The following is a 26,532-nucleotide window of genomic DNA, read 5'->3' as shown; positions in this document are numbered from 1 at the left end:
ATACACATAAAAATAAACCAATTAATAAAAGTTAAGTAAGACTGTTGCGCATTATAGTTCAACCATAGGCTAATATAGCCTTGTGAGTGGTATGAACATCGAACAATTTATTGGGAATTCTATGGCTCATACTATTCAAATTGTCTTTTGCTGCCACAACTGTTTTGGGATTTAGTAGTTGATTGGTTGTTTGTTTTCCTGGTTTGTATTTTTGGGCTGCAAAGTTGTGTGATCCAATCCTCTTGATCATGGTTTGTTTGTGCTTAAAAAGATCATATTGACCAAAAAAAATAAAGTTGCAAGAAAGCTTATTCAAAAGAGTTGCACATACAAGTAGTATATGGACTTGGTCCATAAGTGCTAAAACAGGACCTATGCCGCTCAGGCGTAAATCACCCCAAACTCCAAATGCTACATTGACTGATACATAGACTAGGCTACCGATAACAACTGCAGGTATGGGTCTAAGTGACAAGTTCATAGTCACGACATTCCTATTATCCAACTATTGGCATGGGTTTGATACCAACTCTGTCACGACCCATCCCAATAGTTGGATAATAGGAATGTCGTGACTGGCCAGTAGATCTCATTTCCACCCAAGGCCTCGTAACTACTCAGTCAAAAAAATATAGAAATTTTCAACAATTTAAAAGCTGCGGAAGCATTATTACATTTAACAAAACACCATCAGAGCCTTAGCAAATTTACAGCCTTTACAAAACATAGGTGATCTTACACAAAATGGGGGAACAGTCAATTCCTAGTTTGGTTTTCAAAAATTAGCTATACAATATCTACATGTCCACTGGGCAGTAGCATACTTCATTCCTACGCGCCATTACCTGTAGGAAAATAGTAAATTTTCATAAGTCGATAGCTCGTGTGAGATACAACACCAGAGTTATACGTTTTACCATGGAAATAACTTTCAGAAACCTTATTGACATAGCAGTCTAGCATATCATAGCTTTATCATAAATTTCATAAGAAGAATTGCATATCATCAACTTCGCATATGTAAACGATGCACATCCAACAGCTTAACATACATAGGGGAGCGACCCCACGTGGTGTGAAATGATCAAATCACTGGCAGCTAGTGCTGCATAACAATCCTTCCTTATAACCCCTTCGTTGGTCACGGTATCTTTAAAATCCGTCCTCTTGACCCGGGACACCGCTGTCTGGATGCATCAATGAACTTTAAGCTTATAGAATCGTCATATCATTTCTTTTTCACCTTTAAATGGCAAGGTGTTCATAGGATCATCACTTCTCAAACATAATTATCCTTATAAAATCATCATTTTTCAATACACAACTCGTAGCATATTTCCATGGCATAAGGTATAAGATATAAAAACATTTCATCAAATCATGCTTCCTTATAACATATCATAACTTTTGAGCATAAGAAACACATAACATAATTTTCTTGAGAAAGCAATATAACCAAGGTTAGAGTATGTCACCTTTGATTTCTCGAGTGCTACGCTAAAGACTTGGATCGTTCTCGCACGTATTCCTCAGACCAACCTATTTGTCAATTACTTGAGTCACAATACGTTCAAAACTGTAATAAGAATATTCTTAGGCCTTCTCGATTGTGAGTCGGCCTACTAGGCATCAGAAGAGGTTCGGGGTCAATCTATGGGCCTGCTATACTTAACCAAGTCATGTATCCAAAAAACAAACAAACTTAATTTAGCAATTAAGCTACCTGGACATGGGTATGTACCTAAACAATTAGTAATTTAAGAAAACCCAAATTGATTTCGTTAATTCTTTTAATCTAAGCAAAACAAGGTTTGATTTAGGGCTAATCAATGTTAGAATTCATGTATCCGTGCCTCCCAGCACCTAATACATACTCATGCACATTCTAATTTAATGATAGGTGCAAAGATAAGCAGCCTACATTACGCACAGCAACAGCAGCGCTGCAACCATTCCTTCATCCGGTTAGATTAAGGAAAAGGGAAAAAAAAAAGATATGGGAAAATCCACCATGGCCACTGCGGTGTGCGGTGGCCTGCGTAAGGAAAAGGAAGAGAGAGAGAAGAGGAAATTACCACTGCAGTTTCGGCGGTAATCGAAGAATGTCGATGGTTGGATCTAACCAAGGGTGAACGAGTTGCTCCTCTCTTTTCCTTCTCCGCTTCCTTTTTCTCTTCTAGCTGGTTCTTTTCTTTTTCTTTTTACCCCGTTTTACTTACTATTCTACTATATACATATATTAGATATTTTAGAGGTAAAACACCCCTGAGTCATCTAGAACCTAAGATATGTGTGGACACATGTACCAACCAATCCTCCTAGCTATGATACGTGTAACTCTAAGGAAATTTAAATGCCAAAATTCTAATTCTGTTTTCTAATAAAAATTCACTCTGATTCAGTTATTCATGTCCAGGTTCCAAACTCAAAAAGATTACAACGTAGACTAATTAAAATGTGTAGCTTCTTAGGGTGTCGTTCGTTTTCTAAAGAAAATATTCAACCCCTAAAATTATATCATGCTATACTCGTATCCTAAAAATATTTACTAAAGTGCATTTTTTTTAATCTCATAACCTAATTAGGATCACATAAGTATACTTTTAGATGCCGGGCCTGACATTCTCCCCACCTTAGGAAATTTGGTCCTCCAAATTTGTCGAAACTTAGGGTTGAAAATGAGTTCGGCAAATCAGTTGTACCTTTTTCAAACAGCTCCGGATATTGCCGTTGCATATCATTTTCTCTTTCCCATGTCGCCTCATCCCCCGAATGTTTCTCCCACCAAACTTTTACCAATGGAATGACTTTGCTTCGAAGTTGCTTATCTTTTCGATCCATAATCCTAACGGGTCGTTCCTCGTATTGCAGATTTTCTTCTATCTCCACTAGTGGTTGCGTGAGAACATGTGATGGGTCAGATACATACTTCCTTAGCATAGCTACGTGAAACACATCATGAATTTTTGCAAGCTCAGGTGTTAGAGCGAGTCGATAAGCCACTAGCCCAACTTTCTCTAATATTTCAAATGGTCCGACGTACCATGGATTTAGCTTCCATTTCTTTCCAAACCGCAAAATTCCCTTCATTGGAGAAACTTTAAGAAAAACCCAATCACCCTTTTGAAATTCCAATTCCCTTCGGTTAGCATCCGCATAGCTCTTTTGTCGATCCTAAGCAACCTTCAATCTGTCTTGAACCAATCGAATTTTCTCTGCACTTTCCTGCACAATATCTGGCCCAGTAATTTGTCCATCTCTCACATCTGCCCAACATAACGGAGACCTACATTGTTTACCGTACAACGCTTCAAACGGTGCCATTCCAATACTTGCCTGATAGCCATTATGATAAGCAAACTCTGCTAAAGGTAGATGTTCTTCCCAATTGCCATGAAAATCTAGCGAGCAAGCTCGTAGCATATCCTCCAATGTTTGAATTGTTTGCTCGGACTGACCATCAGTTTGGGGGTGATATGCTGTACTGAAATTTAGTTTAGTCCCCATTGCCTTCTGAAAACTTTGCCAGAATCTAGACACGAACTTTGAATCTCGATCCGAAACAATTGCCACTGGAACTCCATGCAATCGTACTATTTCTCAAACATAGATGGCAACAAGTTGATTCATTGTATGAGTATCCTTTACTAGAAGAAAGTGTGCAGTCTTAGTCAATCGATCCACAATTACCCACACCGAGTTGTTTCCCTTCTGAGTACGAGGCAACCCTATCACAAAATCCATGGTTAGATTTTCCCATTTTCTTTCAAGTATAGGTAATGGTCGTAATAACCCGGCGGGCTTTCGTTGTTCTGCTTTAATCTACTGGCACTGCAAACATCTACTAACATAATCCAAAACTTCCTTTTTCAAACCCATCCACCAATACAATTGCCTCAAATTCTGATACATTTTTGTGACTCCAGGGTGACATGCAAGCTTTGACTTGGGGTGTTCATCAAGAATTTGTTGCCTGAGCTCCGGAATATTAGGGACGCATAATCGATTCCTAAACTTCATCACTTCTCCATCAATTGAAAAATCTGCGTGCAAATTTTCTTTCACCTGATCGTATATTGTCTTCAATTTAGAATCCTCCATTTGTTGAGACTTCACCTCCTCAATCAATGCTGGTTGTGCTACTAATGCAGAACAGATACCATATGACCTTTTGGTGATTAATTCCACATTCAGTTTTTCCATCTCTTCCTGTAAGGCTTGTTGTTGATTGACAATATGATTCAACTTTCCCATTGACTTACGGCTCAAAGTGTCGGCCACTACATTCGCTTTACCAGGATGGTATTGGATCGTGATATCATAATCTTTCATTAATTCCAGCCAGTGTCGTTGTCTCAAGTTTAACTCCTTCTAAGTAAAAATATACTTCAAACTCTGGTGATCGGTATAAATCTCACAAGATACTCCATAAAGGTAATGACGCCAAGTCTTTAGAGCAAAAATGATGGCAGTTAGTTCCAGATCATGTCTCGGATAGTTCTTTTCATGAGGTTTCAGCTGTCGAGACGCATATGCCACTACTCTCCCATGTTGCATCAATACACAGCCCAATCATTGACGTGAAGCATCACTGAAAATAGCAAATCCCTCTGCTCCATTGGGAAGCATAAGAACAGGAGCCGTGGTAAGTCATCACTTTAGCTCTTGAAAACTTTGCTCTCACCTTTCTGTCCAAACAAATGGTTCTCCTTTCTTTGTCAACTCAGTTAAAGGCACTGCGATTTTGGAGAAGTCTTGCACAAATCTCCTATAGTAGCCTGCAAGGCTCATAAAACTTTGAACCTCGGTAACTGTCGTTGGCTTTGGCCATGTCACAATTGCTTCAATTTTTTGAGAATCTACTGCAATCCCTTTACTATTTATTACATGTCCCAAGAATACCACTTCATTTAACCAAAACTCGCACTTCTTGAATTTCGCATACAACTTCTGCTCCTTGAGGGTCTGCAATACAATTCGCAAGTGTTCTGCATTCTATTCCTCACTCACCGAGTATATCAAAATATCATCGATAAACACAATCAAAAAATCATCCAAATAACGTTTAAACACCCGATTCATTAGATCCATAAAGGCAGCAGGGGCATTCGTCACTCCAAAAGGCATTACTATAAATTCGTAGTGACCATACCGAGTGCGGAAAGCAGTCTTCTCAATGTCTTCTTTTCTCACTTTGAGCTGATGATATCCGGAACGCAAGTCGATTTTTTAGAAAACACAAGCTTCTTGCATCTGATCAAAGAGATCATCGATTCTTGGTAGTGGATACTTGTTTTTTTAATAGTTACCTTATTTAACGCACAATAATCAATACATAAACGCATTGTCCCATCTCTCTTCTTGACAAAAAGAACAGGTGCTCCCCAAGGCGATGTGCTTGGCCGAATAAAACCTTTTTCCAACAGATCCTGCATTTGAGTTTTCAATTCTTTCATCTCAGCAGGTGCCATTTTATAAGGGGCTTTTGAAATTGGTTGGATTCCAGGAACAAGTTCAATTGTAAACTCAATTTCTCTATCCACGGTCGCTCCTAGCAAATCATCTGGAAAAACTTCAGGAAACTCACAAACAATAGGGATATCACTAATGCTTGGACTCTCATTTGAAGTTGTAACCACAACACAAAGATACCCTCGACAACCCTTACTTAGCAATCGACGAGCATGTGTCACGGATATAAGGTACGGAGGCGGTGTTACTCCCATTCCCTTAAAATAAAATTCTTTGTCCTCGGGACTGCGAAAAGCTACACTTTTCCCAACACAATCTATAGTGGCAAAATTCTTGGATAACCAATCCATGCCGAGAACCCATCGTTATGGGTATCAGATCAGCAACCATACATCTCTCTCCAATTAGTATATCACAGTCTCTATACATAGTATTGCAAACTACTTTACTACTTAGAGGTTGTGAAACTAGTAGTTCATATCCAAGAAACTCAGGTACCCTAGGAATTTTGTCAGCAAAATGAAATGACACGAAAGAATGCGTCAAGCCAGAATACATATGCTGGTAAAGAACAAATCACTAAGGTACCTGCCACCATGTTCTCTGACTCCTGCGTGTTGCCTGGGACTAGTGCATACGCCCTTCCTTGCCTCTGTCCTGCGTTACTGGTCTGTCTTTGGTTACTGTTATTGTGCCCTGCATTTGCATTCCCTCTTTGATTCCCATTTCCTTGCGCCACAACTGGATTTGTCTGCAACTTTGGGCAGTTTTTTTTATATGTCCTGCTTCACCACAAGAATAGAAAACTCCAATTCCTTTAAGGCATATGCCTGTATGATTGGTCCCACAAGTAGGGCAGTTCGGTCGGAGCCCTCCTCGATTTTGATTTTGATTCTGATTCTGGTTCCCTCTATTTGGATTCCCAACATTTTTTCTTTTGGGTGGCCCGTTATTCACCCTTGGATTGGAGTTTGCATACTTTCTTTTCTTCAACTCTCGAATCCTCTTGTTGTTTTCTTCTTCTGTCTCGAGCATCTGTGCTCGATCTAACACCTCTGCATATGTTTGTAACTTTAGGAGTTTTACTGCTTTGCGTATATCTGGTTGGAGCCCTTCCTCAAATCTTCTTGCCTTCATACTATCATTCGGAATCAAATGCTCAGCATAATGTGCAAGTGTGGTGAATTGTGCATCATATTCGGTCACAGTCATATTTCCCCTTTGTTTCAAGTCTTGGAACTCCATACTCTTACTATCTTTAATAGCTTGGGGAAGATATTTCTGGTTGAACAACACCAAGAAACGGGTCCATTCCATTTGTGGCTCAGCCTTAGATACCAAATTCCACCATTGTTGGGCCTCACCAATTAGATTATATGCTGCTAGAGCAACTTTTTCCGTGTTCGTACATGTCATGACTTGAAATATGTTTTCTACTGACTCTAGCCACTCATTGGCTTTTACAGGATCAATCCCTTCATGGAACATAAGTGGTTTAAGTTTCTGAAAATCCCTAACTCATACCTCATTTATAACAAGCTCAGGTGGTGGAGGTAGTGGAGGATTTTCAGGTGCAATGACAGCTGGAACATTCAAATCAACATTTACTACAGGTGGAGGTGGTGGTGGTTGATTCTGATTCTGTAAGAGAGCTAATATCATACCCACTTGTTGTTCTAGTCTCTCGAGCCATTGATTTGATTCCATGACTAGTATTCTAAATCAGAGAAGAATACAATTGTAACTATTTAACATAAAAAGGCCATTTCATATATATAGAGAAACAAGTTACACACTAGGATACACATCACAGCTTATGATATTTTACATGCTGTGTTCATCGTACAACTGATTTGCCTAACTCATTTTCAACCCTAAGTTTCGACAAGTTTGGAGGACCAAATTTCCTAAGGTGGGGAGAATGTCAGGCCCGGCATCTAAAAGTATACTTATGTGATCCTAATTAGGTTATGAGATTAAAAAAAAATGCACTTTAGTAAATACTCCCTCATTTCCAAAATGAGTGGTCTTTTTGGGATTCCGTGCCATTTTAAAATGCTTATATCTTTCGATTTATGAAGTTTTATGTGATTTTGAAAACTTTGTTTAATAGAACTAATTAAAATCTATCAAACAAGATCCATATTGCATATTTTTTAACACTCATATTAAAAGATATAAGCAATTGAAAATGACGCGTTTTTCCAAAAAGGCCAGTCATTTTGGAACGGAGGGAGTATTTTTAGGATACGAGTATAGCACGCTATAATTTTAGGGGTTGAATATTTTCTTTAGAAAGCGAACGACACCCTAAGAAGCTACACATTTTAATTAGTCTACGTTGTAATCTTTTTGAGTTCAGAACCCGGACATGAATGACTGAATCAGAGTGAATTTTTATTAGAAAACAGAATTAGAATTTTGGCATTCAAATTTCCTTAGAGTTACACGTATCATAGCTAGGAGGATTGGTTGGTACATGTGTCCACACATATCTTAGGTTCTGGATGACTCAGGGGTGTTTTACCTAGAGTTGGGCAATGGACACGAAACACGATAACACGATACGAACCGGACACGAAGTTAGCAGGTTAGGGTTGAACATTTCTGACACGAAACACGAAAATGACATGACTCGAGAACACAAATTCTAAATGGGTCGGATTCGGGTTGAACACGCGAGACACGAAATTGACACGATCAACACGGTTACTAACATGTGTCACCCATTAACATGAACACACACACACATATATAAAATATATGGTATATTTGTAATTCTATATAGAGTTTGGCAACGGACACGATAACACGATACGAACCGGATACAAAGTTAACTGGTTAGGGTTGAGCATTTCTAACATGAAACACGAAAATGACACGACTCGAAAAACACGAATTCGAAATGAGTTGGGTTCAGGTTGGGTGGTTTGTGACATGAACCTAACTGACACGATACGAATACGACCCGACACGACCTGTTACCCAGGCCTAGTTTTCCCTCTAAAATATCTAATATATTTATATAGTAGAATAGTAAGTAAAAAGGGGTAAAAAGAAAAAGAAAAGAACCAGCTAGAAGAGAAAAAGGAAGCGGTGAAGGAAAAGAGAGGAGCAACTCGTTCACCCCTGGTTAGATCTGACCATCGACATCCTTTGATTACCGCTGAAACTACAGTGGTAATTTCCTCTTCTTTCTCTCTTCCTTTTCCTTATGCAGGCCACCGCACACGGCAGCGGCCATGGCGGATTTTCCCATATCTTTTTTTTTTCCCTTTTCTTTAATCTAACCTGATGAAGGAATGGTTGCAGCGCTGTTGTTGCTGTGCGTAATGTAGGCTGCTTATCTTTGCACCTATCATTAAATTAGAATGTGCATGAGTATGTATTAGGTGCTGGAAGGCATGGATACATGAATTCTAACATTGATTAGCCCTAAATCAAACCTTGTTTTGCTTAGACTAAAAGAATTAACGAAGTCAATTTGGGTTTTCTTAAATTACTGATTGTTTTGGTACATACCCATGTCCAGGTAGCTAAATTGCCAATTAAAGTTTGTTTTTTTTTTTTTTGGATACATGACTTGGTTAAGCATAGCAGACCCATAGATTGACCCCGAACCTCTTCTGACGCCCAGTAGGCCGACTCACAATCGAGAAGGCCTAAGAATATTCTGATTACATTTTTGAACTTATTGTGACTCAAGTAATTGACAAATAGGTTGGTCTGAGGAATACGTGCGAGATCGATCCAAGTCTTTAGCGTAGCACTCGAGAAATCAAAGGTGAGATACTCTAACCTTGGTTATATTGTTTTCTCAAAAAAATTATGTTCTGTGTTTCTTATGCTCAAAAGTTATGATATGTTATAAGGAAGCATGATTTGATGAAATGTTTTTATATCTTATACCTTATGCCATGGAAATATGCTACGAGTTGTGTATTGAAAGATGATGATTTTATAAGGATAATTATGTTTGAGAAGTGATGATCCTATGAACACCTTGCCATTTAAAGGTGAAAAAGAAATGATATGACGATTCTATGAGCTTAAAGTTCATTGATGCATCCAGACAGCGGTGTCCCGGGTCAGGGGGACGGATTTTAAAGATACTGTGACCAACGAAGGGGTTATAAGGAAGGATTGTTATGTGGCACCAGCTGTCAGTGATTTGATCATTTCACACCACGTGGGGTCGCTCCCCTATGTATGTTAAGCTGTTGGATGTGTATCGTTACATGTGCGAAGTTGATGATATGCAATTCTTCTTATGAAATTTATGATAAAGCTATGATATGCTAGACTGCTATGTCAATAAGGTTTCTGAAAGTTATTTCCATGGTAAAACGTATAACTTTGGTGTTATATCTCACACGAGCTATCGGCTTATGAAAATTTACTATTTTCCTACAAGTAATGGCGCGTAGGAATGAAGTATGTTGCTGCCATGTGGACATGTAGATATTGTATAGCTAATTTTTGAAAACCGAACCGAGAATTGACTATTCCCCCATTTTGTGTAAGATCACCTATGTTTTGTAAAGGCTGTAAATTTGCTAAGGCTTTGATGGTATTTTGTTAAATGTAATAATGCTTCCGCAGCTTTTAAATTGTTGAAAATTTCTGTATTTTTTTGACTGAGTAGTTATGAGGCCTTGGGTGGAATTGAGATCCACTGGCCAGTCATGACATTCCTATTATCCAACTATTGGGGTGGGTCGTGACATTCATACAATTCATGTATCCGATAAGTTTAATGGTGTTTACAAGGTGACACACAATTTCACATTAATATGAGCTTTTTATGCACAATTAAAAGGTAAATTTATATTTTCTAGATCTACCTGGAGGACTTCAGACACTCGTGCTAAGTGTCCAACACACAATCTTAAAGACATTTTTCGTGCCAAAGGTAATGGAGATCAAGCTAAAACCACATACCATAAAGCAAGGCCATAGGATGAGAAGATGAAGAATTGAGTTATGCCATAGAATATGCCAGCAATCTGACCGCGAGTTAATGACTTTCTTGAAGGGTCAACGAGTTCTTGAGCATAAAGATCCAGAACCTTCTCTTCAGAGTAGAATGCAATCACGGTGTTGATGTTACTCATCGACTCGCTAGCAAGCATGTTAGCTTTTAGATAGGCTTTGCTCAAGTTGCCATCGTATCCTTTCATAAACATTTTCTGTAACAACATGACACAAAAAACTAGTGGAAAAAAAAACCCTTCAATCTCGTTCTTATCCACAAATTGAAGTTGGAAGGAGTAGGAAACCTCACTGAGGTGACCGCTAATGATTAAGGGATGTCGCCATGACAACAAGTGCAATCCTCCAGTTCAACATGAAGCCAATAATGAATGAGGTAACAACTAAACTAGAATTTTGTATGAGAACTGTTGAGTGATCAACAACGTTTCGCAACAAAGTTGCATCACCTCTAACCGTGATGCAAGCATAGAACTTGTGTTGTTCATGTCATCAAACCATCCAATCTCGTTTTTAAAAATGGCTGTCAACAGTTACAGAAAGAAACTTTAGCCAAAAACGAATGAAAGAAAACAGAAAAGAAACCCTTCAACATCTACACAAATTAATTACTATTTTTTAACTTATTATAAATTTGGATGGCCTAATATAAACGGCGCGAACATATTTCTGTATTTTGGTTCCCATTACCTCAAGAGGAAGCAAGGCAACATGAAAATAAAGAATGTTGCACAAACTAATTTTGAACATTTGAACAACTTTAGTTCTTTTGAGTTTTAAAATTATATGCCCTTGAGAAAAAATATTTACCGAGCATGTCAAATAATACTCCTACGTCCTATATTGTTCAAAAGAAGCATTTTTTTTTTTGCTCGATTAAAGTCAAAATTGGTAGTTGTAGTTAGTAAGGTTTGAACCCATGTCAAATGTATGAGAATACATGGTGCCTACAACTTGGCTATCACTGCACTTGCTTGTTCAAAAGAAGCAATTGAGATCTTTTCATTTGTGAAAACATTTGGTAAGTTAATCACAAAAGTATTTTTCGTTGATGTGATTAAAGACAGGACTCTCAAAAATAGAAAAATAAAATGGATGGAAGGAGTACCATTGTAAAACTTTTTTATAAAGAGAACAATGGTGATTTGTGTTACATAAACTCAGGTATCAGTCTTGGGTAAGAGTATGTGTCCATGGGTCGGATTCATCTAATTTCTATCTCAAGGATATGATAGAGCACACTAATGCAATCACATTCCTTACCATATTTGTTTCAGAATGTTGGACAAATGGTATTTCGTTGGAACATTGGGACATTTCATGCATAATATAAGACCTTTACGTATAGTTTGCTTTAAATTTGAATTGCCAAATATACTTTTTAGGTGACAGTCCAATTAACTAAACATGTCGAACACAGATCCCTTGCCCTTATCCAAGCATCAAAGAGTCAAACAAGGACTACAAATGGTTATACAAGGACTACAAATGGGATGTTGACTAGTTATTTACCAGAAAACATCATTTCTTGCACGCGGAGAGTGAGCCACTCTCCCATGATTCCAAACGAGAGATGTGTGAAGACATGAACAATAACAGTTATAGCAACGCCTCCACAGAAGAGGAGTGAGATCTTCTTGACTTCATGAGTTATTGAGTCCCAGTCCATGTAGTAAGACACAAGAGCCTGAGTGACACCAAGAGCAAAAAGAGGCATTTGGGCTCTTGCAATAAGTGCACAAATTGTGCCGGCAACCCGTAAATCCATTCGGAACCCGCCATGGAGTACAATCTTCCACTGGACCCACGAGGTTGCGTAACAGTCTCTGGTCCATCAGCTCCAATTCGAACAACTAATGCTTTATCAGACTGTAAACTTGAAACGTGGCTTGTCCATGATAATTCGTAGGGAGACTTAATGCTGCAAAAATGATGAAAGATAGGGGAAAACAAGATTTTCATATGTATTAGAGATTTTTGGTGAAATGAGTTTATGTAGATTAGAGGTTTCATTGGAACATGATACCGTAAAAACAAGCATTGCAGTTGTCAAACGGAGCATAAATCAAGCCATAAAGCTTTTTCCCGAGTCCGAGTAAGTCACCCTCTGAGCTTTGTTTACTGCAATGACGTTAAGCACTAGTGAAGGGACCTGATGCAAGGAAGCTTCTTCTTGGAGTTGAACAAGCTACGCATAAGCACTATTTGGTTGTGAAACGAGTTCATCGTGACTTTCAGTTTCCACTATTTTCCTGCTTTGGACAACAGCTATCACATCTGCATTTCTAATTGTAGAAAGCCGGTGGGCCACAACTACTGTTGTTCGTCCCACCATCACTTGATCAAGTGCTTCCTGTACACTCTTCTCACACTCCGCATCCAGTGCACTTGTAGCTTCATCTAGCAGAAGTATTGAGGGGTTCTTTACTATTGTATGGATATTACAATTCTCTCTTTCTGTCCACCTGATAACTGTACTCCCCTTTCACCCACCTGCAAATGGAATTCCATTAATTTTTCCTTCAACAATAGATATTCCCTCCTCTTTTCTATTAACCTGAATCGTTGAGAGGGAGGAAGGGATAATTTTTTCAAAAAAATTAATCGGTACTTATCCGTGTATTTCCTGGAGCGGCCTGGAGTTGGTGGGAAATAGACTCCAAAAACAAGAGCGGCCCATAAAAAGCCCCATCTTAAAGTCTATAGGAACTTCGTCATCTAAAAGGTCAACAAACTCAAATTCCTCCTCTTCCGGTTTTTTTTTTGAGGGTCGTTAAGCCCACAATACATTGAGAAAACAATTTTTCGTTTGATTGCCTAACAAAAAAGTAAACCTTCTCATCTACTAGCCATAAAATGTAGAAAGCACTTTTGTATCTCGTCTTGATTTTAAGAACCTATACCACAACAGATTACAAATTTACATATTGGAAGAAAGACACAGTATTTCAACACCAAAATAGTCAATAAAAAATTAGGATGTAGAAGAACGTTTTGAAAAGTTCGCTCTAGGCCCCATTAGTATTGAGCTAGCCCTACCGTGACAAGACAATGTCTCATTATGCCACGGCAACAAAACGTGCTTCATCCTTAATATATACGCATGAGAATAAGACGCCGTGATAGTATAAAACTTCTTAATTGGAAATGTCACTATATGCAAAATGACCTGATATACGTACATATACATCTTTACATCCATGCATTTAGAGAAAGAGTGAGAGAGGTACCTCTTCAGCAATTTCACCGGCCTCGACGTAGGATTTGCAGACTCTGGCAAACGAGACCAGTGACTACAATAGCATAAATGCCATTGGCTAGGGCGATCAAGGGGACAATAGAGAGAGTGGCAAGAGTGATTTGCCAAACCATAAGAAATCTTTTGGTATTGTATTTGTATATACCGTTCTTCATTTTATTTGGTTGTGTGGTGACAACTTTGAGTTAAGAGTGGAAGAGGTGTCAACGATTAGGTGTTTGTTATCCCTTTTGAACAGCCTGAAGGCAGGAAAAAAAACTATGCTTCATGACTGGAAAACCAAAAGAGGAAGTCGCAATTTTGGCCAAATTGTATCGAATCACCCGGCATGAGTTTACACCATTTTCTTCCACCCAATACGTGCAATTAGTTTTGTTTTTTGGATTCCTCCTAATTTGAATATTAGAAAATGCAGTTGTACTAGGCTGAACAGATTTTCTAACTAAAATGCTATTTTTCCTCCTTGAGGGAAAAGAGGGAAGAAAACTTGGGGCATGCACCTTTTTATTCTTCTTGTTTTCTAATTTCTTTTAACTTTTTTCCCACCACTTTTCATTTATTTTCCTTGTTATTACTCTGAATGAAAAATCTGATCCAAAATTTGCAATTTCACAGAAGCCATATTATAGTATTATGCTACAGAAACAAATAAGAAATGCAAAAGGTTCGGACTTCGGAAGAAAAAGGAATGCCATAGTTGCAATTTCACTTGGACTGGTTGGTTTAAATTGCCATACTGGTCATGTAGTTGAAAAGGAGTTCTCTTTCTTTTTCTTTTTTCTTTTTTTGACAGTCGGGAATATCCGGACCAGTTTACATGCATCTCAACTAATTTTCTCATCGGTTCGGTCAAATACATGTCATCCACGACAAGACTAGGAAATTTTTAAAAAATTACTTTTTTGAGGTCTGACCTTAGGTAAGAATCGAACCTGATCAATTATGTAAAGAACAAATCCACCAACCAACCGGTTAATCTTGGGCTGAAAAGGATTTTTCACATGGTTGCAATGCAAGAACATGAAAAACGAAATTAATGCTCCTAAGAAGGAAAAGTCAAAAACAAAGAAACTTATGGTGGCTTTGCCACATTGGGTGGTGGGTACCTCCTGTGGAATCAAAGCAACTTGGTAGGACCGATACGGAAAAAATCCAAACCCGAAAGTCACGGCAAGAGAAAGAGGAATTATTAGTGAGGAGGAAAGGGATAAGAATCAACGGACAAGTGGGTGGTTGTGGGTTACTTATGTTTCCATCAAGTGATTCTAAAACCCATTGCCGTGTGGTTTCCTAGTTATGCTATGTTCCGTTTGGATTTTAAGGGAGATTTTTTAGAATAACGAATAGAGACATATAACCACTGAGGTGGTAGCTCAATTGGCAGGGTTCACTATCCTCCCCGATGGGGACGTGGATTCGAGCCCCGGCAAGTAGCTTATGCCAACTGTGCATTAGGTGGTGCCATGGTGACGGTCCGTCCTTCCGAATGGTAGCTATGGCTTGAATCGGACATTCCATCGGCGGGCAGAGAGCCTAGGTCACGCCCAAGAAGAGTTGCAATGCTGGTTGCTCCCTCCCACCCTTTTGATTATTTTGATTATCAAAAAAAAAAAAATAGAGAGAAATAGATAGAGAAAATTTATTGGAGATCGTGCCCATAATTTTTGAGACCCCAAAACGAACAAACAAAGAATATCTTATTTTCATTATGGTAAAAAAATTCTACAATAAAGATAATTACCAAGAAAAGTCAAATTTTTAGTGCATTTTTTAACCTAAGGGATTCGCTTAAGCCCCTCGAACCCTAATACATCTATCCCTACGTGTGATATGTAGGTGACTGCCCCGTTCGACTAAATAAGCCAACTGGCTTATTTTTTTGTCTTTATTCAAATTTTTTTCGTATTTGTTAGTTTTTCGTCAATTTTTTGGAAATTATTGCATCGTCATGACAAAAGGAATCTAAAAAGTAAAAAAGTTACGATTGAAACCTAATTTTTTTTTAATAAAGACAAATAAGCCAATAAGCCAATTTTTTCATCTTTATTTAAAAAAAATTGAATTTCGATCATAATTTTTTACTTTTTAAATTCCTCTCTTCAAGACGATGCAATAATCCCCAAAAATTGACGAAAAACTAACAAATATGAAAAAAATTTGAATAAAAACAAAAAAAATAAGCCAATTGACTTATTTAGCCGAACGGATTTTCCGAGGTACTTAAAGGGTATTGAACCTAGATAATCTAGTAGAGCCGTTGAAACTATTCATCATCTACGCAAAAAATAAAACAAGGTATTGAAATTGGGTTCCTTGAAATTTTGTTTTAGTATTGCTCAACTATTTTACTGTTTTTTGAAGAATTATTTCTTACTCTTGGGCAAGAAAATGAGGGAAAAAATAGAGCGATGTTAAAATGAATTTTGAAGGACTAGCTGACGGACAACAACACTCACAGTAGAATGTGTTCTACTAACTAAAATAAGTACTTAATATTTTTTAAGTAAATATATATTTTTAAATTAAAGGTGATGTATTACGAGAGAATGACCTGTCTCGTAAAGCGAAAAATAAGTACATAAAAAATAAAAAATCTCGATAGAACGGGGGCCTAAGGATAGGAAGGTAATTCTACATAATTTCAAGGGTGAGGAGTGAAGACGCCCAAATCCAACCAATCAGCCCGAAGATGCCACAGTCTCAGAAGTCAGAAGTCATCGTCGTCGTGTTTGACTCGGATTTAGCTTGGCAGGGCCAATTCTGGTGGCATCTCGGTACATAACCCAAAAACTCGAGGGTAGTTCGGGTACAAAATATTGCCTATAAAAATATAGGAGTGCGCGGTGAAGGCTCTCGAATCTCTCCTTCAACAATCATTATATATCTGTTCCCTTTTCCAATGGTGAGAACAGACTCAGCGCTCTCCTAGATTGGATCTGGAAAAATGGTATGCGAGGATTAGGGTTTTAGCCGCCGGCGTTTTCTCCCGCCTTAGCCGTCAACGATAATAAAGCTTCTAGTCGTCGTCTCGAATCGCCGCCGCCGTCTCCAATCGCCGCCGCCGTTATCGTATTTGCCCGTCGCCGTCGTCGATTTGATCGTTTCTCTGCTAATTAATGCGCACGGATCTACTCTCATCTCTCTGATATTTATTTAATCGTTTGAAAGTTTTCGTCAAATCATCAGGTGCGGCGGTATATTAATGAAGAGAGAACAGGTATTGAAAAACCCTAAGAATGTCTGCCTTTATACGTTATTTATTCGTTGTGTCTTCTTCATTTAGAGGAGACCATTTTTAAGCGACACAAAGGCTTTTGGCTGCCAGATCTTTGAATTGAGAAGACATAAATATAGGGTTCTCTATCAAGTCGGAATGGCGAGGCTCATTAACGGCGTCATAAATGGCACTTCCGTAGAAATCAATCATGTGGTTCTATTACTGGATTCAACAGGCGAAGCTAGAAGCTATAATGTTGTTGATGGCATCTTCTTCCTTGTGCTTTCGTCGATAGATGAATGAACCTTCTTGTTGATTTGATTAAGACAATAATACTTCCTTCTTGGGCCAGCTTTGGAACCTTTTTCCAGGATCACCGTTATTGCATCCAAGTGGAATTTTATACACAAATACTCTAGTAAATACGTGCTCTTGGTCCCTCAATTATGACGTAAGACATCCCTATGGCTTCCTTATGGGAATCGGGCAACTGCCCGCAAATGCCCCGCCCATGCGTTCGTTTCTGGTTGGGGCTCACTTTCTTCCTTGGTTCAATTGAGCTCAGTAACGAGGCCAGCCCGGTCAGGGCGGAATGATAAAGATAGATCTAGAAGGGGACGATATTAGGGGGATCGTGTGATGGTCCCTTTAAAGGCCACACATAGTTAAAACTTTAATGAAAGATTGACCTAAATGAACATTGAATCAAGTCTTTCTTCAGATCCATGAGGACGACTTGTGGCGGGATTTTTGATGCAATATTGCATGCTTGTTGATGGATGTAGTGTCCTTTACATGTCTTCACTGCATCCTTAGGACAGAAGTTGGTTAGCGTAAAGAATCGTGGCCTTTGGGGTACTAAATGGGTTCTAGGTGATGATCTACCATGTCTTGCCAAAATGGTAAAAGCTGTTATGTCATTTTGAAACTGCTGACCTTGTCATTAGTTGTTGAAAGCTTTATTCGTCTGATTGAAATTGCTGACCTTTTCAGTTTGTTGTTAAGATGGCTCCTTAAAGGTTGGGGACCTCTTCTAATAATGGTTTTTCTTGAAGCTATATTGGCCAGCAGTGGTTTGCATGACATTTTTGATGTTTGGTTTGGCCTCTTATTTGGCATCCTAAGATCAAGAATTCAAAATCAATGGCATCCATGTTTTGGGTTTTTAGTGGAGGATTGACGGATGGGAGTGGTGATATTCCCTGACAAAATAGATATCACTATTTAAAAGCATGTTGGAGAAACTCATGTGTACAAGTGTGCAATTTTGAACACAAAATCTCAAAACTAAGTGCATCCTCAACTAACTTATGGTAATTAACTAGCTCATCATTTTTACAAATATAGTCTCATTGAAAAAATATTTTTACCAGTTTAGTGAAATGCCTTCCTCTTTTATGTTCTTCCTTTACCAGTCATTTTTTTTGCCGATTGGTCTACTAGGTTAGCACTTTCATATTGAATGGGTTTTGATTATGGGTTTTTGTTTTCACAGTAAGTAAGGGGTACACTATGTTAGCTATTTGCCTGACTAAAACATGTTAGAAGAATTGAAGGCAAGGTTTTTGAAATGGATTGCCAATATAAAACCTCACCTGTGTCATTTGCAACGGTTGGAGTGGTTTTCATAGTCTGTAATTTGTATTGCCGTGAAATTATACGTTGAAAATTTGTTGGACATGTTTTTATGAAGGATGTTAGTAATTTGCATAAGAAACGAATCAAGCATTCCTGTAGATAGGGATCCTACGAGCGAGTAAAAGTTTATGATTATGTTGTATATTTTGTACATATTCAAGGGAACGTGTGGTAGAAACATTTAGAATTTGAAGCATTTTATCATCATTTGTCGGCAAGTTGGAATGTAGATGGGTGGAATTATAAGGTAATGATATCATCCACATCGTTTTCTTGTTAAGGAAATTAATAGCTGCTTGGTTTTTTTTTTTTTTAATGAGGGCGAACATATTCCTTTACTTGCAGACTCCCTCCTGTACTTGTGCCGGTTTAGTTTCTCCTGGGGTCTTAACTTGCAAGACTTGTGGAAGACCGTCTTTTGAAGGAATGGGACATTCATCTGCAAACATGCTTGATACCTGCAATCTAGAACGTACTAACTTTATGGATCCTGAACTGACTTGGAAGACAGTGAAAAAAGGCTTTAGAAGTTCATCTAGGCGTTCAAGGAAACCTGCCAGGACCTTGAATGTGGTTGTGCAACAGGTTGATAAGAGCAGTAAAAGGGGGAAGCCATCGGTTTCTGAGTCAGAGAAGGTATATTTTCCTACTTTGCAAATAATAATGTTTATTGGAAGTATCCTGAACCTTTTCATGTTAACATAGTTTTCTGTTTGACAGCTTGGTGTTGCTGTTCTTGGGCGACGTTTTGCTGAGAAAATAGAGCATGTTCCAATTAAGAAAAGGAGACCACTGCTCCAGTCTCCTACAACACCACCTCAAACCCCCTCACCACATCGTGAAGAGTCTCTATCATCTCAGCCTTCCTCTTCTCCACAACCTGATGATTTTGATCAGAAAACAGAGAATAAAGGTATTTCAAGTCCATGGTGGTGTTCAGATGATAGTTGTTTCCCTATGGCAGTGCAGTTGTGTATGAAGAATGATTTTGGGAATAATCGAAAGTGTTCCAAGGTATGTAATGGAAAGCTTGGTTACACTGAAGACTTCTCAGGTATTGCACTTCTTGCGGCTGCCGCATGCAATAGCAGCACTAGTGATGATGCTCAGGAAGATCAGAATGGTCCAACAGTAGATGATTTCTTGACATCAGGTCAAATTGTCTCTTCAATATCTGCTACACCTTTGGAGAAAAGTACTACGCCCTCGGAATCAGACAATCTGTTTCTGAAAGAGTCTGTAAACGAAGAGAGTATTGATGATTTGGTAGTTCAGGATAATTCTGTGGTTTTGGCGCAGAATTTACTGGATAAGGGAGAGAGTGCCAGAAAGAGTTCATCTTCTAAGAAAGAAGTCAGGCTACACTGGGATCTGAATACTGTGATGGAGGCGTGGGAGCTACCCCGCGATGATCTAAGCACTGTTTCTCAAAGAAATGGTTCAGACGATGCCCCTGATGTTATTGTGCATGGTGAAAAGCCAGAGAAATTGGAAGGTCGTGTCAATTATAGGGAACACTTGCATGCTCCGGAACAGTTATATTATTCTGCTGCAAGAACTGATGTTTCTACTCAGTTTGTCAGCAAGGATAAATCCCTTGATACTTGTCTTTTCCCTGGATCTGAGCCCATCTCAAACAGGGCTCTTTCTGAGGAAAAGGTAAATTCATCTCCTACCAGTGTTATCATATCGAATATGGAAGCTTCTAGTGGAATTTCTGCCATCTTACTTGGCCAAAAGGTATTCATAGAGAATGTTGCTCCCGGTATTCACCTTGATACAACAATATCGGGTAAGGTTGTTTGTGAGAGTGACAGCATTCAAGCCCAAGAAGTTTCTACAAAAGCGGTTGATTTACCTGGTGATAGAACCTCTCTAACAGAGTTGGTTAGTTCAGCCACCTGTCAATTGTCAGTTGTGGGGTATGCAAGTAAATCCGGGAAATCAGGTCTTTCCAATGCTTCACCTGTTCATGACAATTCTTTTGGATTAGACACCACTTTTAGAGAAGGGCAACCTATTGTTGCCGTTGATGTGGAGAGGAAACAAGACAAAGAAGCTCCTACTGCAGATGCTGTTCCTATGGATTCTTCATTCCATTGGGAGATGAAGGAACTCACGCCCAAGTATTATGAATGTTTTGGAAATGTTGATTTAGCAGATGCTATTGATGATGGGAAGGGCTTAGATGTTTCTAACAGAAGAAATGGTCCAACTGTCTGTGCTGAGAAGATGAACCAGATTGAGGGGGGTTACGAGTCTCCATTCGAGGATGGAGAATTGCGGGAGTCAGACATATATTCCTGTGAGGAGAATGACGGTGACGGTGAAATTGAATGTGTGGACTATGATTCTGATTGCAGAGACAGAGATGGATTTAATGTTGCTAGTCAATGTACGTCAGAAGTTGGTTCTGATAGTTATGTTAATGGTGACAATGGAGGTTTTCCAGATAAAGAATTGCAATCTGGAAGAGCTAATCCTCTTAAGGGATCAAGCCATTCGTCGAGTTTGATGAAGCGTGCTGGGCAGAATCATTTTCCTGGAGGTTTTGACTGTTCTACTGAAAGGACTAGTGAAGCAAATAATATTGACACACAAAAGAAATTTGCTGCTGAATTGATGGAAGGACATGGTGTCGTAGGTTCTTCTGCTGGAGAGGTTGGCTCAAGGGCAAGCAGGTTCATTTTTTCATCGAATTTTGAAGGAACATCTTGTTCCGATGCCTTGCATAGAAGCAATAATGTTTATATGCAGCGAGGAAGGTAATAACATTGTACTTTTAGAATTCTTGTCTGTTGCCCTTATTTCTCAAAACGGCTTGATCACTTATTAGTTTTGTTTGTTATATCCAGGAATGACACCTGTTTTCAACCTGGAAGGATGTTCACTTCTGAAAAGTACTTGGAAAGGGATAGATCACTACAGCGTCGAAACCAAGTGGATTCAAGAAACTATTATCAAACTGGCTACTCACAAGGTACTCGGTACCCCAGGCCAAGAAGTATTGCTAATTCTGGGGCAAAGATTGACAGATTGACCTTTCGTGATCAGAGACGGTATACGAATTATTCCTCGAAGGATGAGCATAGACCCCCAATTAGACAGAGATCACCGGCTGACAGTGATGATGGTTATAGTGCATCTAGGAGAACAGTAGTAGCAAGAGATACCATTGACCACATTAGGAGCAGAGGCAGGGGCAGAATATATGGACAGGGGTTTAGTAGAGTCCCGAGGGAGGATTATGATGGACCTTTGTCTAACAACCCTGCATCGTTTTCTGTTCGTCCGCCACATTATATTTCTAGGAAGGAACGCAGCTTTTCTCCCATTCATGGCAGAGGCGCTAGTTTTTCCGGACCGCAACAGAATTCTCGATCGCGATCGAGAAGCAGATCGCTTACATTTCGTGTGCAGAGGGCAAGGAACATGGTAGGGAGACGCCTGAGTAGATGTCCAGAATTCAGGTCTGATGCCAGGATGGGGAGAGGAAGGATGCCCTTTCCGAAGTCCAATTATGCCAAATATGATGAAGATGGTCCCATGTCCCCATCAAGTACTCACTTCTCACAGCGTCATCCCAGATGGATCGATGATGAAAATTGTGAGTCCAATAGTTTTGTGGAGAGAAAATCACCAGGAAGATTGATTGGTGCAAGACAAAAGTTCGATTTTGGGGGGTTTCGTGGAAGAACAAAGTCAGATGAGTGTTTTAGACCCATGACACGGCCTGGAAGGTTTGCTGATTATTCTGATGGAGGTGATAGGGAACATAAGTATAACGGAGGTGACAGGGAGAGGACAAAATATCACGACAAATATGATAACATTGGGAAGAATCATGGTCTGAGGCGCTGTAACACCAGTGGAGTGACAAGGCGGTTCCGCATCGATGAAAAAGGTTGTTCTATGTTGCGTAATAGTCTCAATGAAGAAAGCTGTATTAACGTTACTGACAGAAGAGATATACAAAGGAGCACCACGGAAGGCCAAAGTCCTTTCAGATTTAGCAGTGAAAGGATGTATGCTTCTGGCCCCAAGATGTCTAGAATTTTGTGTGATTCTAATGGTGATGTATCACCCAGCAGAGGATGACCGATGTGGCCTTTGCAATCATAGGCTTCTCCTTTTTGCACGGTTTTTACAGTAGATAGGATGTCTTACACCTGATCAGATCAGATTCTTTTTGTCCTTTTGGTTGATAAATTATTATTTTTTGAATTGTTAAGCTGCCTTATTCTAGGTCGCAGTGCTTAGTGCTTCTGGAAGTTATTGTTAACCATTCTATTTTCGTTGAGGGATTCTAATGGTTTTATTGTAGCTCCTCTTTCTCGGTCTTTTTTTTACCCGTACCCTGGACTTGTGGGATTTTTCCTTTGGCGAACTCTGCCATTGTTGCTGTCATGAGGTCACTCCTCTTTCGCGGTCTGTTTTTTACCAGTGGCCTGGACTTGTGGGATTTTTCCTTTGGCGAACTCTGCCATTTTTGCTGTAATGACATTACCAAAGGCGCTTTAAATGCTCTCCTTGGTTGTTAAATATTTCTTGTATGTAGCTTCAGCGCAGTTGCAGCTGTTTTTGTATGCTATTTTTGTCCTTTCGTTTTGCATTATTGCGAAGGCCGTACAAGCACTAAAATCAGCTTTGTGCTTCGGTAATTTTATATTTTTACTGCTGATGTTTCTACCTTTTTGGTATGGTTTTACCAATGTGGCATGGCATCAGCATACCAAAAGTTAATAGATTTGCAGAAGCTTTCAGTTCTGTAAGCATTCATATTGTTTCTTTCGTGATTTGGGAAGGGATAACTTATGGTGCAATGGTCACTCATTTGCTTCGAAGTGCTATAACACAAGTTGATGAAACAGACTTGAGGAACTCCAAGCAATATTGTTCGCAGACTTCATCCTTAGGTTTGGCATTTTTGAATCCTGCTAACTGTGGTTTATTTTATTTTGTTTTATTTTTGCACAGAGCCTCTTTCTGGAAGTTTGCTTTGCTGATGCTTTCTCTAGCTACTACAGACAAATCACGAGGAGGATAAGAGAGGTACCATTTCTGAGATTATTGTCCTTGTTCTTATACACAGCTCTCTTTCTCTCTCATGCACGTAAGCACACACAAACACGCAAAGAGAGAGAAAGAATGATATTACATTCATGTATGCCTGCTCCCACTTGCCGTCTATGGGTTGAGAGAATCTATAGCAGAGTTTGTTCCCTTTGATATATGCAAGTCACTAATTGGTGATGTAGAGAAGGCATAATTGGTTTGGTTATTGCTTCATGTAGATTCCAGATTTTTCCATGGATAATTTGGATTGGTGAAAGCTTTTGGTATATGGTTTTCAATATATTATATATCCCTTCACTTGTTTTGGCTGTCATATGTGTGGAGAACGGCTTGTCTCGATGAGTTGTTGCAATTTGATTTTTGACGCTCTCTTTTTCATTGATTTTTCCTGTGTTATGTGGAATATGATCTATACTTAAAACTTGTTTGTTATGACTACAAAACATTGATAGCTTTTGAAACCCCTCTCTTTTTGTAGCTTTTGGGGCATCTGTGGAAGAACACATTGAAAAAGCTTTCCCCTCTTCTCACCAGCTAAAGCTGATTGATTTGAAATGTAGGTTATCTGACTCATGGGACGAGCAGATTGCTGCAACGTCTTGCCTCATATTCTTTGGACCACTAACAAGAACCCAATGGTAGATCCTTTGCACTGTTGTGGCAATTCTGCATTTTGGAAAAAAATAATAAATAGACCTACTTTTGCTACCAAGTAGTCGTATAGTTGGTGGTCTAGTTAATAGTAATGCATGGTAAACAGAACAAGCATATAAAACGTATATAAGAGGAGGTGGTTGATTTTAATCATCACTCTAAGGATAGTACCCATGAGGAAAATTTTAATTACGGTAGGCCACCAACTCATTATTCTGGCGGTGAATAGAACTTTCCTGAATTAGGACAGAAGTTGAGAATGTTGGCCATGATAAATGAAAATTATGAGAGGTCAATGATTGTCAAGGCGAAGAATTTTCAGCAGGAGATATATGTTGGAAAATGAAAACGATCAATCCAGAACTAATACATATTACATCCTTGTAAAATTGATGTATCCAGAAGGGTTGCTTGTAAGAGTACCCTTTTATCCTTTGAGAACTGATGCCATCGTAATTACCTTCCTAGTTTCTCCCTGAAGTTCATTCGTATATGTGGAACAATGCTCTGGGATTTATGGACACGTGAGTGATGCATTTGAACGAATTCTCCGTGGTTAGGTTAAAAAAAATAATGAAAAGTGGAATGAACAGTGTCTCACACTTGATACTAGGCCTTTCACCATAATAAAGCTTTGTTTTTTTGCGAAAGGGACTGCTGAGAAAAATTTTCCGATTCTCTTTCCCCATTATAAAATGATGAACCTGGCTCCACATAAAAGCTGCTGCTGCAGTCGTAGTTTTGGAGACGCATATGGTTACACGTTTAGAGCTGATTTTGGCTTGTATAAGAATCTCATGTTAGTGTTGTGATCAACAGGCTTAATGCAGTTTCTTGTAAGAAGGCCAATGAGCAAAGAAATTTGAGAAATGAGGATGAAATTGAAGCTCCAAGCCAAAGCCAGCTGTTTGAGCCTAAATTGTACATCCGTGCCACTGGGTTTGAACCAGATGAGTTGGCAAAGCTTTTGGTCATCTGAAGGGATTTCTTTCTCTATTGTTACATATGCCTCAATCCACAAGGGCAATTGAGTAATGTCGTAGTTGGTGCCAGAGACTGGGAGGAGGAAATCTAGCATGGGGAGTTCCACAGATTTCTTGAAAGCAGTAATGAGGAGAAACTGTTTTGTGCTGCGACTTCTTGTGCTTGTGCTAAAAAGGAGTTCACAAATGATAGAGCTACAAGGATTAATGCCACTCCCTCGGCTTATCGTCAATAGTGTGTCGTGGCTGCAATGGTAGTATATTTCTTCCTCAAATATATGTATAACAAATGATGCATCTAACCAAGTATCAAAGCTTCCATCTTAAATAGGAGATTACTAGTTAATTAACCTGTTTTAGACTATTCCTAGATAAATTGGTGAAATTTGAGTTATTCGAAACTTATTGTAGACGATATAATATAAGAACACTCAGCACTTGTTCCTCGTACTTGGTACTCTAGTTATTGTCTGATTTTGTCTGTTAAAAGTATGATAAAGCTTATCATGCTGAAAATATTCTCAAAATCTGTAACACCATGTTTGGATTATGTATTTGTTGAGGCAAAGGAAAATGATAGGGACAGCGAAGAAACCAATTTAGCTTCTTTTACTTCAAAATTTTTTTTTTTTCTCTTTTTTCCCTCGTAACCTTCCTCTTCTTCTATGTACCTCTCAAGAAATTCATAATCCAAAGATATATAGCCTAACTTTGGGAAGGCTTTGTTGTATTTGCCGATAACTTATCTGAAAAGATGTGTTGATGCTGGTCTGTCAGGTCCTTCAACAGAGACCTCAAGGCACTCCAGTGGAATAAGCTGCGAAAGATTTGGTACAATGTTTGATATCAGCTTCCTTCACTTTTTATAATGACACTTAACCTTTCAGGACCGGTATTTTGTTGGAGGTAAACGGTGAAAGGATGCCATTGAAGCTTGGAGATTTCTGTTATGTGTATGAACATGCTACTTGTTGGATTATAACTCAATCTTGACACAGGGACGAAATAATAAGAGCATAAGTCACACCTGTAAGTTTCCATCTCAAATTCCACTTTTCATGTTCATAATTTACTTCCTCCATCCCCATTTGTTTGTCCCTTTTCACTATTTTGGACATCTGAAAAAATGACTGTATTTTCTAATTTATTTGTTTTTGACTTTTTAGATGATTATATATGCTTTATCTAAAAGAGCTAATAGTATTAGTTAAAATAATTGTTTTTTTTTTTTTAAACCAAAA

The 26,532-nt window shown here is 38.8% G+C and overlaps 3 protein-coding genes, 1 long non-coding RNA gene and 1 pseudogene across 10 annotated transcripts in view; 2 read left to right on the top strand and 3 right to left on the bottom strand.

Moving 5' to 3' along the window:
* Positions 1–26,518, top strand: part of LOC131333674 (uncharacterized) — a 38,631-nt gene extending 12,113 nt beyond the window's left edge. Inside the window, exon 6 of the mRNA XM_058368317.1 lies at positions 26,069–26,518. The gene's annotated coding sequence lies outside the window, so the exon portion shown is untranslated. The remainder of the gene's footprint in view (positions 1–26,068) is intronic.
* Positions 617–7,062, bottom strand: LOC131333703 (uncharacterized). Of its 4 annotated transcripts, XR_009201867.1 has the most exons (3): positions 6,061–7,062; positions 1,476–1,539; positions 633–845 (listed from the first exon to the last, which is right to left on the bottom strand). XR_009201867.1 is itself a non-coding variant. In XM_058368376.1 (2 exons), the coding sequence occupies exon 1, from the start codon at positions 6,958–6,960 to the stop codon at positions 6,100–6,102; it is 861 nt and encodes a 286-aa protein (XP_058224359.1). In that variant the 5' UTR covers positions 6,961–7,062; the 3' UTR covers positions 628–1,539; positions 6,061–6,099. The 4 variants fall into 4 exon arrangements, 2 of the variants coding, with proteins under 2 accessions (XP_058224359.1, XP_058224360.1); XR_009201868.1 differs by lacking the exon at positions 6,061–7,062 and adding an exon at positions 2,076–2,149 and having other exon boundaries at positions 617–1,539; XM_058368376.1 differs by having other exon boundaries at positions 628–1,539.
* On the bottom strand, positions 10,381–15,241 carry LOC131332688 (ABC transporter B family member 10-like; annotated as a pseudogene).
* Positions 16,570–22,901, top strand: LOC131333673 (uncharacterized). Of its 4 annotated transcripts, XM_058368316.1 has the most exons (5): positions 16,570–16,940; positions 17,078–17,813; positions 18,924–19,214; positions 19,299–21,343; positions 21,434–22,901. In XM_058368316.1, exons 3-5 carry the CDS (start codon positions 19,005–19,007, stop codon positions 22,674–22,676), a joined length of 3,498 nt encoding a protein of 1,165 aa, XP_058224299.1. In that variant the 5' UTR covers positions 16,570–16,940; positions 17,078–17,813; positions 18,924–19,004; the 3' UTR covers positions 22,677–22,901. The 4 variants fall into 4 exon arrangements, with proteins under 4 accessions (XP_058224299.1, XP_058224296.1, XP_058224298.1 ...); XM_058368313.1 differs by lacking the exon at positions 17,078–17,813; XM_058368315.1 differs by having other exon boundaries at positions 16,570–17,813.
* On the bottom strand, positions 22,788–26,072 carry LOC131333742 (uncharacterized). The gene is made up of 2 exons (XR_009201885.1): positions 25,721–26,072; positions 22,788–25,642 (listed from the first exon to the last, which is right to left on the bottom strand). It is a non-coding gene; the product is annotated as an uncharacterized LOC131333742 (long non-coding RNA).
* Positions 26,519–26,532: the final 14 nt, after the last annotated feature.

The sequence above is a fragment of the Rhododendron vialii genome, chromosome 7a (genome assembly GCF_030253575.1).
Source record: "Rhododendron vialii isolate Sample 1 chromosome 7a, ASM3025357v1".
Lineage (NCBI taxonomy): Eukaryota > Viridiplantae > Streptophyta > Magnoliopsida > Ericales > Ericaceae > Rhododendron > Rhododendron vialii.
The sequence above is the reverse complement of the archived record's forward strand: the minus strand, read 5'-3'. Positions and strand labels throughout refer to the sequence as shown.